Genomic DNA, 16,080 nt, shown 5'->3' with positions numbered 1-16,080 from the left:
ATATATATAAAGGAACAGGTGTGGTTATGTGGTAAGAAGTTTGCTTCCCAACCACATGATTCTGAGTTCAATCCTATTGTATGACACCTTAAGCAAGTGTCTTCTTCTATACCTCCAGGCCAGTCAAAGCCTTTTGGAATGGATTTGCTTGAAAACAGAAGCTTGTAATGTGTGTGTGTGTGTGTGACTGTCTCCTAGCCTTGACATCTCATGATAGTTGTCACAATTGTGCAAGCAGTGTCCTCCATTCCCAGTCTTCCATGAAAGAATATCTGGTTATGATGAAATATTACCTTACTTTGAAATAGGTGAGGTTTGGTGAGTATGGAAAGCGAAAGTAAAAACAAAGATGTTGATGATGATATATATATATAAACTCAAATTGATTTTCAGAAAGAAAAGGCTTTAGAAAACTCCAAAGACGATACTTCAGTATCAAATTCAAGCACATCAGCTTCCCAAATTGTTGGTGAGTACTGCAAACATTTTGTATTTTCTTTTGTTTTTTAACAGGAAATCATCTTTCATTGATAGAGTGTAACCATTTAAAGATATCAAATATTCTGTATTATTCTGTTAACTTTTCCTTGTATGTATAGTATAAGGTTTTCTTTGTTTGCTACAGCTTGAGGTTCAACAAACTGCATTTTGCTAGAATCTAAGAGTTCCTTTTCTTTCCTTTGTGATGCCATGTGCATGGTTATCAAATAAAGTTTTAATGTTTCTTATTGTTGGCTAAATTTTGTTCATTCAAATCTAATCAAATATTCCCCAAATTGTTTTTACTGACTGTAGTGACATGAATTTTATTCTTTATTCACAAGATTGGTTCACATTTGATGTAAAAAAATAAGCACTAATCCCACAAGATAAAATTTTCATCCTTTTAAAGTGATGATGTGTAATGACCATAGGGACCATCTTAAAGCATCACTAAAAGTAGTTATACAGCTTTTTAAGTTTGGTATAAAGATTACTGTTAATTATGATTTCACTATTATTAAAGAAATCCAGGATCTGAAAAAACTGGTGACGGATTGTATGAACAACAATTAACCCATAGGAGAGTTTGACAACATCAGTTGTTGTGAAGAATGACTTTTTTAGCTCTTGCCTTTTGTATGAGAATAAAGATAGAGAAAAATACATTTTTCTCTTTGGTTACCAGCTAGTAAGAAAAACCCCAGGAGTAAAGTGTTAATCTATCAAATATAGGAGAAACACAGTTGACTAAGTAACATGATGACTATCAGTTGAATAATTAACTGTCCCTCGTGCTTCATTGTGTTAAGCACTTAGCTCATGATTGTTAATCCATTTAGTTGTATACAAGTATCATGAGGAGGTACAGTTTACTGCTGTAAACAGCAGGGCCAATAGTCTTTATGCTTTATTCTAATCATCTCAGGAGGTGAAAATACTTTGCTGGTCTCAGTGACAGATTGCAGTAAAAGAAGGAACATTATAAGCTTTATTGTCCTTCTTTATTTCTAGTATACTTTATATTGTGCAGTCGCTCAATTTCATCTTGTAGATCAGAGTTGACTGACTGAAAGATCTGGCTAAAGATGAAAAAAAAAAATCAGCCGAAATTTCAGTAACAACACAATAACATTGCACAACCTCTTTAGCAAAATCAATGAATATCTCCTTGCTCCAGATTATCTGATTGTGTAATCACGTATTAAAGTATAAATAATTCATTAATGGAATATCAAACTACTCACCTTTTGAAATTAGAGCCTCTCAAATCTGATAAGACTTAGCTGTGTATGATAAGGTCTGTGGCAAGTGTTACATACATCAAATCTGAACTACTGTTACAAAAGAGTTTCTTGATAACAAAGTTTGACTTTTGTTGTAAGAATTATTCTAATCCAATACCTTGAAGAGTGTATCTAATTAAAATGAAACTTATTTTGTTAACTGCTACCCAGAAATACTAATTTAGGACATTCTTAGAACTAGGAAGTTCTTCAGATGTATTTTCAAACTTCTCTCTGTGGAATGAGGAGCTAGTTTTACAATCATCATAAATCTAACTATTACTTCTATTGACATTTTTACCAAGACCACCATTGCCACTGATATCATTGATGATGACAGGCTGGGAAGTCTAATATGGCTATTAAAGAATCCTCAACATTATATATTAAGCTTAAAAAGAAGCTAATATCTGAAATTGTATAGTAATACTGTGAAAAGGACAGCATGGGTAATGGTAGTTATAAAATGATTAATTAAAGTTTATTATATAATGATGGTTAGCAGAATGGAAAGATACAAAGAATCAAAATTACTGGAATCGCATGCTATTCTTCCAGAGTTATTAGAACAGCAAACAAAATGATTTATGGTATTTATTCTGGCACTCTATGCTCTGAGCTCAAATTCCACTGGGGCTAACTTTGCCTTTCATCCTTTTCAGGGTTGATAAAGGCCCAGTCAAGTATTAGAGTTAATCTTCTCTTTCTCTCTCTCAGAATTGGTCACATGAATGGGTCAAGAATAGAATGTTCATATCATGACCCCCACCAATATTTTCACCACTTTTCTATACACATATTAAAAAAAAAAGGAAGAACAACCTTAATATTTTTCATTTAAAAACAGAAGTTACGTCTCAATGATAATTTTGGTAAAGATGTCTAACCAAGGAGTTGATCAGTAGTTTTAAATATTGCTTTAAAAATATCTGCCCCTAAACATTGGAACAAATACTTAAAATTTTTTCTATATTGAAACATTGCATCTGTAGATGACAGCAGAATAATTTAATACTTTACAGTGGCCTAAACTCAGAGCATTCCTGATTTTAATGATATCAATTTGTTTGGAGTACATATTTCATGATGGTACTTGATTAACTGATTTCGTTGTAGCCAGCAGTATATCCTACTTATCCTGGGTTAGTACTTAGCCAAATATATATTTTTTTTAAATGTAATATTGAAAGTTTATCTTGCTTTGCCTCATCTTTATGTTCATATATAAAATATTGCATTCAAAATACTCAAAACCAATGTATGAGTATTACCTTTACAATTATTTACATTGGTATATACATTATTTTTTTAGGGAACTTTGCTTGACTTTTCTTGCATTGATATGAATCATTTGATTTCATACTGATATCACACTCTTCAGGGTAATGTTTTAAACTGTTAATGATATATATGTTTGTCATATGTAAGCTAAATAACTTTACATATTCAGGCCTAAAGCCTTCATTAAATTGACATTTTAACTGACTGTTCTCAAGCCACTGATGAGTACGATATCAGTACAATCAGCCAGAAAGCCAATTAAACAAAACCTTGATTCAGATAGTTTATCTTGTTTATTTTAAATATGACAAGCATATATCAAACTTTACAGACTTCTTGCAGTGTATTGAGTGGTTATTATGTCTTTATGCCATATAATAGACAAAAGTTATATACATATATGTATGTATGCATGTATGCATGTGTGTATGTCTGTATGTATATAAATATATATATATATATATATATATATACATGTATATATAATCTATGTGTGTGTGTGTGTGTATATATATATATATATATATATATATATATATATATATATATATATATATACGTGCACACACACACACACACATTTGTGTGTGTCTGTTAATATTTTGAATATATATTTTGTTTGCTGATATTTGCTAAAAGGTTGTTTCATTTTTAACAGGACCTTAACAGCAGACTCCTTCAACACATTTCATAGGTATACTTCTCTAACTGCATGTCGGTGGCTCAATGTGTGCATGACTAATATGGTGTGATTGTCTAGTAGAAATCCAAGTAACTGCTTTTATAAAAAAATTTTTTCTTCTTGCAGACTTTTACTGTTTTGGCACTATTTAATATAGTTCTTCAATTGCGGCAAAGTCTATAATTTGTTAGATTTTACGTTGTATGTTTGATAAGTACTCCTCATTTTTTTTAATTATTTTTTTTTTTTTTATTGAAGGGAAACTTTTAAAATTTCAAAGAACTTTTCACAGTTATCTCTTTGGCTTAATTATATTAGACTTATAGAAAAATGTATTTGTATTTGTTGTTCAATTATGAACATTTTTAGCTGGATATTTATAAATTTAGGTTTTCTTGGTAGCAAACTGCCTTGTTATAAATCAAATGTTGCAGTCTAATACTGAAGTTTGAAATAGGTTGATAGAAAATGGCTTGCTTTCATAATCTGAAATGGTATGGGTTAGCTGCTTACAGCACATAATTGATTAATACTAAAGACAAATAAGTATCTTCTTTCAGTTCATATAACTTTATTTTAATGATTTGTGGAAAGCATTATTTTAACCCAACTAGTGCATGAGTATATATGGTTTAGAAATGTGAGGTAGAAGAGCTTTTTTGCTGGGATGCAGATTTCTTATATCAGTTTTGATGTAGATAATGAAATTCTTGTGATCACATGGGAAGTTCCAGTATTAGGCTGTATTGAAATTGATTAATATGTCTAGCCTTACAGCACTAGCAACCAAATGATTACAATTTTGAAGGGCATCCAACTGTAAAAAATCATATTAAAAAGTTCAACTTAGCAAAAGTAACTTGTTTAGGAGAATAGTAACTTTGAATAAAGACTAATGCAGGCTAAATAAGCCACTTTAATCTTACTACAGGCAGTCTGTCTTCTGTTAGGAGTACAATGAAATGCACCCAATCCATGCTATAAAGTGGCTGGGGATATGGAGGACATCAAGTCTTAAAAATCATGCCAAAGAGACTGACAGTTAGCAAAACAATGTGAAACTCATTTACCTATGCCAGTATGGAGAAAGAAACAGTTATAAAACCATATTGGTATTGATAATTCTGAATGGCCCTTTTAGCAAGGGAAAGTAGTAAGCATACTTTGTTGTTCCTCTAAGATAGCAGAGTTCAGTCCCACTTGCCCAATAATTTACTTGGGATGTCTTGGTGCAAACCTAGTTTAATCATTGGGAGAGAACTGAAGGATTAACATATCAAACACTATAAATAAACGTGTGAAAAAACTGAGTGATGAAATGCATTGGTAGGAAATAAACAGTAAAGTTAATGTATTTGGATAAGATTGTATTCTGTAGGGAGAAGAGAAATCCAATGTTTGGCTCTAGAAAATGACTATAGCAGGATTTGAAGTCTTGATTTGGGGAATCAGTAATCCTGCATCTAAATTATACATTTTTTTGTTAACCACTGTTAAAATCAATAAAGCTAGCATCAGATAATTTATCAGGTCCTCCATCTTTGCTTCCAACCTGATGTTCCTTAGTCACTGATGTCTCTACAGTTGGTTCATATCATCATCCAGTATTTAGTTAGGTCTCATTAAGTTCTGAATTCAAACCCCCACTGGTCAACTCTGCTTTTCATCTTTCTAGTATTGATAAAATAATTACAAGTCCTGAGGTTGATCTAATTGATTGTATTATCCCTTCAAATTTCTGGGCATTTGCCTATGTTAGAAATCATTATTATAGTCATCAATATTGTTACCACATCGTCTTTACATTCTAAGGTTGACTTGATCTTTCATCCTTTCAGGGTCTCTAAAATAAGTACCGGTAAAATACTAGGGTCAATAAAATTGACTAACCCGCTACCCCCAAATTTCAAGCCTAGTGCCTATAGTGGTAAGAATTATTATGGTCAACATTAGTAATCTCTTTTCATTGCTGTTGCCATTACCTGTTATCATTACCATACTATTTCATTTAGTCTTACATTATTTGAAGCCAAAACTTTTCTGTTACTAATTGCTACAGCTATGAAAAAGTCTAATAAATGACTTCATTCTTCCAGACCAGAACCCAAGCTCTCAACCCATTCTTTGAGTGTTCTAATATGTTTTCATATCTACCAATCTATCTCTTCTAGTGTGTTATCTTCTTCATGGTTAATCTGATTATACATAAGATTTGATATTTAAAAATAATTGTAATTGGTTTTTATTATTAACCTCATAATTTGAGATCAACATTGCTTTAATATTTACATTTACACTTTGTTTCAAATAATTTGATTTATCATCATTATCAAGTGTTTTATTTCTGGTTATGTACATAGTACTAGGCTAGATTCAAACTGGGAACCTTTATTTCACTGTCCAAGTTGATAAAAACATTATTGTCCTTTGGTTAGAAATAAACTTCCTATTTTGAATTTAGTTTGGTACTATGTACACATCCAGGAATGAGATATCTGATGATGACCAGACATCAAACTGATTGAAATGTGTGTAGATGTAAATGTTAAACATTTTTCATCTCCAAAGCTGAAGTTAACAATTTGAAAAATTACCATTTTATTAACAACTTCCTTCAGATATTTAGCCAGTCTATTCTACCTACTATGTATCTTTCTAGCATGGGCATTATGTTGGCTATTTGGTAATCTCAGATGTGTGCTATCTACACCTACTCTTCACCCCTTGGCCTTATCATTTTATCACTCTATACTAAAACTTGCTGATTGTTGTTCATCTCTGCAATTCCAGCCTGAATCCCCAATATTTACCCCCCACCCCCACCCCCACAAATTTTTCCTGTAATGGATGATTTAACTCTTTGTTTCACTACCACTCCTTATTCTGTATGGCTGCACCATTTAAAATATTCTATAAATCTACAAAGAAGTTTCAAGTTACTTTTCTATGGTCACTTACAGTATTTTAAGCTTTGAACAATATTTTTGTATATCCTCCTTAGCTGTATGCAACTGAACATTTTAGACTTTAAACTTTAGCCTTTTAATGATTTTACTGAACAGTGATTCTATGGTAACTTTGCTGCTTCAAAATTCATCCAGGTTAGCAGAGCGTTTAATATTAAAGTTGATATCTTTGGGATTAGAAATGGGTAGGTATAAATCTAATGGCAAGGAGAGAGTGTTCTTGAGTAATGCAATTTTTATCAGGAAAATTTATTTGTAGTTTTCAATGTGGAGAGACATGATGGTGAGATATGATGTATATAGCAAGGAAGATAAATGTGAATGTAGTGTGAAGATTTGAAAAGCAATATGATGCATACAAATTTAGAGCAAACACATTAAAGTAAAAGTTACTAATGGTGCAACAGGAATGAGAGTTTACCAATTGAATGTTATTTTTCTTCTCAATATGTTTTTAAAACATTCATTATTGAAGAGAGACTACCATTGCAGATATGACACAAGCATTATTTTCACTTTTTTTTTTTCATGAGTACAGGAAATTAATGTAGACATATTTCATATGTATGACCCCTCAGTAAATCACAGTATGTTGGAAAGAAACAAAAACATTATTGGTCCTTGGCTGATATTGTTTTCTCTTCACTGTGTAATTATTTCCAGTTGTACTTTTAGGGTCCTTGCTCTGACATGTAAATATTAACTTATCATAACATGTTAATATTAACTTAACTATCATAACATGTTAAGATAAGTTTTTCAGGCAAATAACATCTCTGAATTATTCTCTAGCCAACCAAACTATGATCTTTTGCATTATTGATGAGGTAATAATAAGGCTAAAATATGTGCAGAGTTCACTACCATACTTGCCAAAAGAAATGAAAATATTATCAGTGACAAATATTATATTTTGCCCCCTCATGCCATAATTATTTCTAGTCAAAGTTTTAATGTTCTGTGCATTAAAGAAGTTAGTTTTACTGTGTTAAATATGTTAACACTAACTTCTACAGTAGAGTATTTGTTGTGCGCCTCATGAGTTTTTCAACATATGTGACTATAAAGGAAAAGTTGAGAACTTGCTATAATAGTTTTATAGAAACTGACAGTAATATCACCATGGATGAGTACCATCTATGACATATTGCTAATATTTTGCAATAATTAATGCATCCAATAATATTGGAAAACATGTTCTTGGTAAAATATGTATATATTTATTTATATTATTGTTGAATGATATTTATGTTTATTGTGATATATCTTTTGTCTTATTTATTTATTTATTTATTTGTTATATTATATTGAAATCAACAATATATCTATGAATGTCTACAAAAGTTATTATATTGTTTCATTTTTATCTGAAAGCATCTATTATTTTTTAAATTATTAAATTTGTTGTAGTATGTGGTCAAGAGACAATTCTTGGTTAAATCTCACTGTGAAGCACTATGAACTAATATCTGATACCATAGCCTAAGGTTGACCAATAACAAGTGGAATTTGACTGATAGAAACTGTATGGAAGCCTGTTGTCATCAGCATCATTTTACCCCCAATTTTTCATTATTTCCAGCACCATGTTTCACCATTCATTGCAGTCCTTTATCATCTCCTTTGTGATCTTCAACTTCCTGAGATCAGCTTTCACCCCTTCTTCCTATGGCTTCCTTAGTTCTGTTTCCTCTTATACATAAATTTTCTTTCAGATTATTTGTGCTTCATCATTTGTACACACTAAATTACACATCTAGTGGAGCATTCTCACTGCATTTCTTTCAAACCTTCGCACATCCTCCATATTTGATACCCATGTTTTGCTGCCATGCAGTATCATACTTTGTGCACAAGCATCTTATAATCCACCCATCACTCAAAAAGAAAAAAATTCTTTGTTTATTTCTACTCCAGCTGTTATGCTTTTGGAACACCAACCTCCACTACTAATTTCGTCACCTAGGTAACAGAACCCAACTATCCTAAGGGGCCCTCTGAGCATTGTAAAGAATTTATTTCATTGATGCTCTACTGTTAACTGCTATATGCAAAGCCCTTCTCTTTGTCAACCTGCTTATGATACCACTGCACCTTAGTTTACATTGGGTACACTGTATGAAATTCTTACATACCCTTTTCTGTTTTTGTAGCATGGCTCCTTCACAGATGGCAGTACAATTCTGTTAATTTCTTGCTTTGTCTTTACTGTTTACTTTAAGACCCTTTGATTCTTAAATGGATTTGGCTATGAGGATCAGGCTATCAGCATACTGAAGTTCCCGAGAACAGCTGGTCTTAAACTCCTCTGTTGTGGCCTGGAGAACTATGTGGGAAGTATCTGGAAGGCCCTGCAAGACACACACCTACAGGCTAAATTCCTCAATAATTTCATAGCTAACTCTCACCTAACCTTGGTGACAAGATCTCTACATGGCTCTCATAGACCATTCATCTGCATTTATTTTTCTTAATGTCAACTTGATTACAGATTTTGGAAGCACACCAAAGCATTCTCCAGGTCAACAAATGCTAGGTACATTGACTTGTTCTTTGCTAAGAACTTTTGTAATCATCTCACTAAAAAGACACATCAATGGCACCCTGTTCTGACACAAACTTAAACTATACCTCAGCTCATTTCCTTCCTAATTAATTGTGCTATATTTTTTTTTATTCCTTTCATAATATGGTCCATTAGTTTAATGTTTCTGTAGTTGCTCTTATCTAGAGCTTCTCTTTTGCTCAGAAGCTGTTGATGACATTCAACACTAAGTCATTAAGAACAACCCTTTCCTCTCCCACCTGATTAACTGTGTATATAACCAGTTCACACTCTACTTCACATGATATTTTCAGTATCTTGGTGACTATTGCTGGTGCTATAAATATTTTCTTTGCTTTCATATCTTTAATAGTCATTTTCCCCATTTCACAGTGAATTTCATTTGCTAGTCTCTCTGTTGAGTTCCCTTAGAATAGTCTCTTCTCTCCCAAATATTCTCCACATTCAGCAACCTCTCAGTAGAACAATTTTATTGTTCACAAATTGCAATATAAGATATAGTTTAAAACCTGGTATAACCATTTGCAAATCTCACTCACCTATATGTATGAACAGTGCATGGTTAGAACCCTAACGATTACTTGAGATACTTGGCCTCGCCATCACCGAGAATATCTTCTGGTAAACACAGATCCTCAACATAGCAATGACTACACATGAAAGACAGGGTTTTATTTTCAATACCAGAAAGAAAAAAATTCATCCCCAACAATTGCTAACTTTCTCTACAAAGCTCAAATAAGATCCATGCTGGAGTACTTTTCCTACATCTAAAACAGTGCTACTGCTGCATACATATCCAGGACTGCATCCAAAGAAAGACCATTCAGTTGATTGATATGATGTCTCTCTCAAACACACTCCCAACAGCTGGCCCATAGATATGCTGTCTCCTCTCTCTGTCTTTTCTACTGCTACTATTATAGCATATGCTCTCCAGTGCTGGTTGGTGTTATGCCACCTCCAATCAGGCATTCCTGATTCCCTCTTCTTTTTTCTTATCACCAATATTGTATCCTCCCCCAACTAGTCCCACACTAACCCCTAGTCCTTCCTTCCCATGATGTTAGCTTTCTGGAATATTGTACCCTTTACATGCTTATTTTGCAACCATTTCTATCAGTTTTCACAGAGCAAAGTTTTCACCAGTTGTAGAGGCTCTGTGAAGGCTATGATTATAGCCCCTTCCTCTTGGCTGAACTAATAAAAAATAGAAGTGACATAATAGTCTTATCTAACATTGGAATAGAATAAAAGTTAACAATGTTAAGCATTATCTAATTTCTTTCATTTCTTTGTAGATTTTTATAGCATGTTGGTTTTTTTTTAGTTTTTGATGTCTTTTTTAAATATGTGTTTGTGTTTGAATAAATTTTGAAGTTTTTGTATTTCTAATGTCTGCTTCCTAATCTTAGTGATATGTATGTATGTATATATATATAGGGTGTCTTAAGCACTTCTAACTTCACCCCACAAGATTATAAAATCCGGTGAACTGACTCTAATCTCGATAGACAAATATATGTAAATTATCTCTTGTTAAAATATATTTTGTGATGGAATAGTCATGTATCTCCTCCAAAGCAAGACACCTGTGCTTGTCCCTCTATCATACGTTAGCCCCTCAACACCTGGCATAAAGCCACCTTCCTCTCTCATATATTCCATGCTCCCCAAACTTAGTCATGGGTGCTTTATCCTTTTTTTCTTGAACTTTTTCTGTCTTGCAAGTGCCAGTGGCACAGAAAAAGCACTCAGTACACACTGTAAAGTAGTTAGCATTAGAAAAGGCATCCGGATGTAGAAACCATGCCAAAGATGACATTGGAGCTCAATGCAGCCCTGCAGGTTGCTAGATCCTGTCAAACCATCCCCATGCCAGCATGAAAAATTAATGTCAAATGAAGATGATAATGATGATGATTACAGATCTAAATGAAGGCATCTTACCTACATTCTGGAAAAACAACATGTTATAAGAGTGGGATAATTATGATATTTATTTCAGTATAAACATTTTTAAACTATAGCCAAACCATTCAACTTGGAATACTTATTAAAGATATTATATTAAATAGAGTGGGAGGGTTATTGTTTAAATCAATAGAATATGGTTGAACTATTTCAGCATTAATGTAAACAGAAACAATCCTGGCTTTGTTAAAATATATTATATCAGAAGAATGCTATAGTTTAAGGGTACAGTTATAGAAATATATGTTCAATAGGGTGAGGCTTAAATATTTATTACCAGACAATAATACATCTTTTGCCAAATATTTTGTATATGCATGTATGTTTACAGATGTGCACACACATACACACATTTGTATGCATGTCTGTGTCTAATGTCTACATGTTTTGTCATATGAGTATCTTTGTTACATGACATGGGTAGCCAAATTTATTTAATGTGAGTGCCATATACAATAAATTCCAAATGTCTGGAGAGTTGCAAAACATAAACAAAATTTACAAACCCATTTTTATTGTTACATATTTTGTTACAAAAAATTTATATAGATATTAAAAAATACATGTGTTCAATAATTTTTATTCATCTATGTAGTTCCAGAGTAATTACAAAGGACTCATATTTTCAAAATCTTGACTAGTGTTTGATTTAACTATATTAGTGTATAGTTAATGAACTGAGGAATATCTCGGGAAATATACAAATTTGTATTTCAGTAACATGAATTATGCTGCCTAAAGTAAGGCTTAAAAGGGAAAACATATATTTTTGATTTATTTATTGTCTTAGTAATTATTTACTTGAAACGTGGAGATATTAAAACACAAAGAACTTAGAAAATTAGAAATATTTCAATCATATACCACCTTAAAGAATTGCAGCCTTATCAGATGCTGCTTATGATAGACATTACAATTTTCAGGCTGTTAAAGCCATTATTTACTGCTTAGGAGAGGTCTTGTGGGTCTCTATCCTGGCTGTAAATTGTTGAATACTGTCAAGAGTGTATGAATTAACTGTCTGACTTTTATTTGTAAGGATTGTATAGTGCTTTGACTTGACAAACTTCATTACAGAGTGATTCACAGAAAATTGAAATGAATCACACTCTAGTTTTCTTCACTGTAGGATATTTTATTCCCAGAACTTATTTCCAGACTCAGTTGTAAACTGAAACTTGTGGATCACCTTTAGACCCAGGTCTTCTTGTAATTCCATTAGTTTAATTTCCACTGTGAATGATTCAAGTATTTAACAACCATCATTGTCTAAATCCTCGATCAGATAGTGTTCAAGAAAGACCAAGCAGGGCTTCAACTTTGGCAAGTAATCAATTCTGTCTAGGTAGTTATCTAGAAGTCCTTGTAATTTATTTTTGTAATCTTCCAGTTAGTAGGGTTTTTTTTTTTAAATTTTTATTTCAATATCAAGAAAAGTATTGACTCACTTCTTGAGGTTGAAAAAGTGACTAAAGTTTCTTGACAGTATATCTCATTAAGAATCTTTTATTGTAATCTGAAAACTGGAAACTGAGTAGGATTAGAAACAATCTTACCTTTCCTTTAGAGTGTTAAGTTGAACATTTGTAGCTGATAATCAGGATTTTACTCTCATTCATTTTCCAGAGGAAGATAAGTTTTTCTTTTTTTTCTGTAAGAAAAGTATTAATAGGCTCTAACAAATCCACAAATTTACTCTAGACATTACTAGCTATAAAGACCTCACAGTGCAACAGAAAGAAATCTTACTGGGTTTATTTTCAAGCTACAATTCTTCAATAAAATTTCAGAAATGTTTATAGCTTTTCCTTTTAAGTAAATGAAATTAACAATTTCAAAGACAGAATACATATCTTTAGATTTGAAATATCTAGTTGCCAGTTGTTCATAGTAAATAATGTTGTGACAGGATCACTTTGTATGAGTGTAATGAATCCAATATTTCCCCCATCATTGCATCTCCTCTCTCTGTTGCAACAAAGATGAGTTTATACAGGGGAACAACAGTTTTTGTTAAAACTCTATCAAATGTATATTTAATGTCAACATCATAAATTGTTTCTTTTAATGATACAAAGTCCAACATCTCTTTCAGAGGAAACAATGGACAAATACTGCCAGTTGTGGGTTGTCTTATAAGTCTGTAGATTTGTCAAGAGCTTAACTGAATACAAGGAAACTCTTTAAATAATTTTGTATTTTGTCTGTAACATCAGCACTGATCTGGGAGATACACCTGTTTAGCATGAAATTGGTATCTGTGCTATTAATCAATGAAGATATAATAATGCAACATCTTCAGTTATATTCTTAAATTTATTGTCGGAATATGGGCACTTAGCATGAGCACTATTCACTGACAACAAAACTAACTTCAGTTGTAGTATCAGCTTACTTATTAAACATTATTGATAGTGTCTGTTGGCTGTTTAGTGATGATTTAAGCACAATTTGTTTTTCTCTAATTCTGATTTAGGTAGATCACCAAATGAAATTTTTTTTTATTTGCTTGATAGTGATGGTTCAAGTTATTGGTTTTTGTAATGACAGAGTGACACATGACAAATAAAACATAAAGGTTTACTTTCTTCAATGAGACATGCAAAACTTACCTCCCACTCTGGCTTTAAATTCCTGTTTTCATTATCATGTTATCATTTTTTTAGAATTTGATGACACTATCACAAAGTTTTCAGATACTTGCAAATACAACTTGTATCAGAAATATACCACTAGTTCCACCAACAAGCTCATATGTATTATTTACAGTAAATCGAAGTACTTTTATTGTATTATAACTGTTGATCTTATAAAAGTTATTTCACTGTTTCTTTTATCTTTCTTATAAATCTTTAAGAAATAAGTAGGGGTAAGGTAAGTGATTTGATCTCAGTTTTTCACTTTATTTTTTTCTATAATTTTCTGTTTCTATCTTTCTTTGAAATATCAAACAAAAACAAACAAATTAATAGGTGTAAGTGACTACAAGTATATCATTTGTTGAGGGAGTGTTGGCTAATTTCAGAAACAATATATATAAGTTCTGTAGAAAAAAAAATCTAATTAAAAAATGGTTATTATGTCAAAGAATAATCTTTAGAAACCTCACATTAAAATTTCTTTATGATTTAATAAATTTTTGTTCTTAAGGTTGTATAGAAAACTTTAAATTTCTTAGAATTTAAAGGAAAATGCATTTTTTTCTTTATATCTTGTGTTGACTTCAGAGGTCATTCATTGAATGCTTGAATGAAGATCCTAAATCCAGAAAACTGATAAGATAAGGATTAAACAAGTTAACAGGGTGTCTTTACATATTCTCTTGAACTGCAAGAAATAGTAATCAGATTTTCCTTAAATCACATTCAAAAGAATGACATATGAGATAATGTAGTCCTAAATACTTCTAAACAAAAGACTAAGGGGATGGTCACTGTTGAATTGCTTTTGATCATAGGTCTGCTCAGTCAGAATTGACTTGCGGCCAAATAATAATCTTTGGATTAAACTTCATTTTTTTTTGTTCTGTATTTAAGCTGTAGCTATGTAAACTCATAACAACCATAGTTTTCCTGTGAGGAACAGTGAACTAGATATTATCTTTGACGTAAATGAGGAACAGTGTCACACAGATTAATGGATTATGTGCATATCTGTTATCATACCCAACATATGTTGATGGGAGAAGATTATATAAAAAATTTAAAGCTAAATTTTATGAAGTTGCCTAGGAAAGAGATTGGAAAGTTTCTTGAAAAGAAACTTTGCTGCTCAGATTGTCTTCATACCATTTTCCTTACTTACATGATTTTTATCATCTAATGTATGGCTGTCTGTTTTAGTAGGTCACTACAGTGAACTAATTTACTTTGAAGTTGGTTACTGATCAAATGCTGAGTGAGCTAAATATAGTTCAGTAACATTTGATATCTGTATACCTTGAATTGCTGAACTATGAGCTTCTCTTAATCAGAAGCATATGGTCACTAAGTGTGCTGAAGCTTAGCTGACCTAGGCTATCAGGAACAAAAGTATTCAGAGCAGAAAGAAAGTTGATATAATCTGAAATACAATTCAAATTTCTCAAAATTCAAACATCAGTATTAACTGTTGAAATAATGGCTGGTCAATGCTTTGAGAACCTAATTCCATTCATTTAGTGTCAACAACTTTATATCTAGTTATGATTATAGTAATATTAGCTTGATAAGATCAAACATACTGGTACTTTTATAGAAGTATCAAATAATCATGACCTAGCTGTTATTTGGGTTTTGTTGGGGTTTTGGGGGTATTTGAAAACCATAGAGAGCATTTAGCAAGATTTAAAATAACATTCTGGAATTAAGTTTGGGTGGTTTACCAGAAAAGTAGTTTCATTATCTCACTATTAAATTGGTTTATATAACAATATATTTTGTTTATAGTTAATTCTAAGGTGAAGTTTCCTTAAAGATTTCCAATATTCTTTGTTTTAATATTTGGTTGAAGAAAAGGCAGTGAGCTGGCAGAATCATTAGCACATCAGGCAAAATGTTTAGTGGTATTTTGTCTGTTTTTATGTTCTGAGTTCAAATTCTGCTGAGGTTGCCTTTGGCTTTCATCCTTTCAGGGTTGATAAAATAAGTACCAGTTGAGTACTGGGATCAATGTAATCAACTTACCCCCTCCCCTAAAATTGCTGGCCTTGTGCCAAAATATGAAATCAATATTTAGTTGTAGGTTTTTTTCATGTAATGACATATTTTTGATAAATTTTATTTATTTATTTATTTTGTAGGCAATGGAACAACGTCTGCTGGTGCGCCTGGTACAAAGTTTGCACCGGCTGCACCATCAATACAG

General features: G+C 32.0%; 1 protein-coding gene across 1 annotated transcript in view; it reads left to right on the top strand.

Annotated features, from left to right (window-relative positions):
- The window catches only part of LOC106878940 (PX domain-containing protein kinase-like protein), a 52,707-nt gene extending 36,627 nt beyond the window's left edge, over nucleotides 1–16,080 (top strand). Inside the window, exons 13-15 of the mRNA XM_014928312.2 lie at nucleotides 394–469; nucleotides 3,706–3,741; nucleotides 16,016–16,080. Of these exons, the coding sequence (XP_014783798.1) occupies nucleotides 394–469; nucleotides 3,706–3,713 (84 nt within the window). The 3' untranslated portion in view covers nucleotides 3,714–3,741; nucleotides 16,016–16,080. The remainder of the gene's footprint in view (nucleotides 1–393; nucleotides 470–3,705; nucleotides 3,742–16,015) is intronic.

The sequence above is a fragment of the Octopus bimaculoides genome, chromosome 1, assembly GCF_001194135.2.
Source record: "Octopus bimaculoides isolate UCB-OBI-ISO-001 chromosome 1, ASM119413v2, whole genome shotgun sequence".
NCBI lineage: Eukaryota > Metazoa > Mollusca > Cephalopoda > Octopoda > Octopodidae > Octopus > Octopus bimaculoides.
Note: the sequence above shows the minus strand (reverse complement) of the source record. Positions and strands in the feature narration are given on the sequence as shown.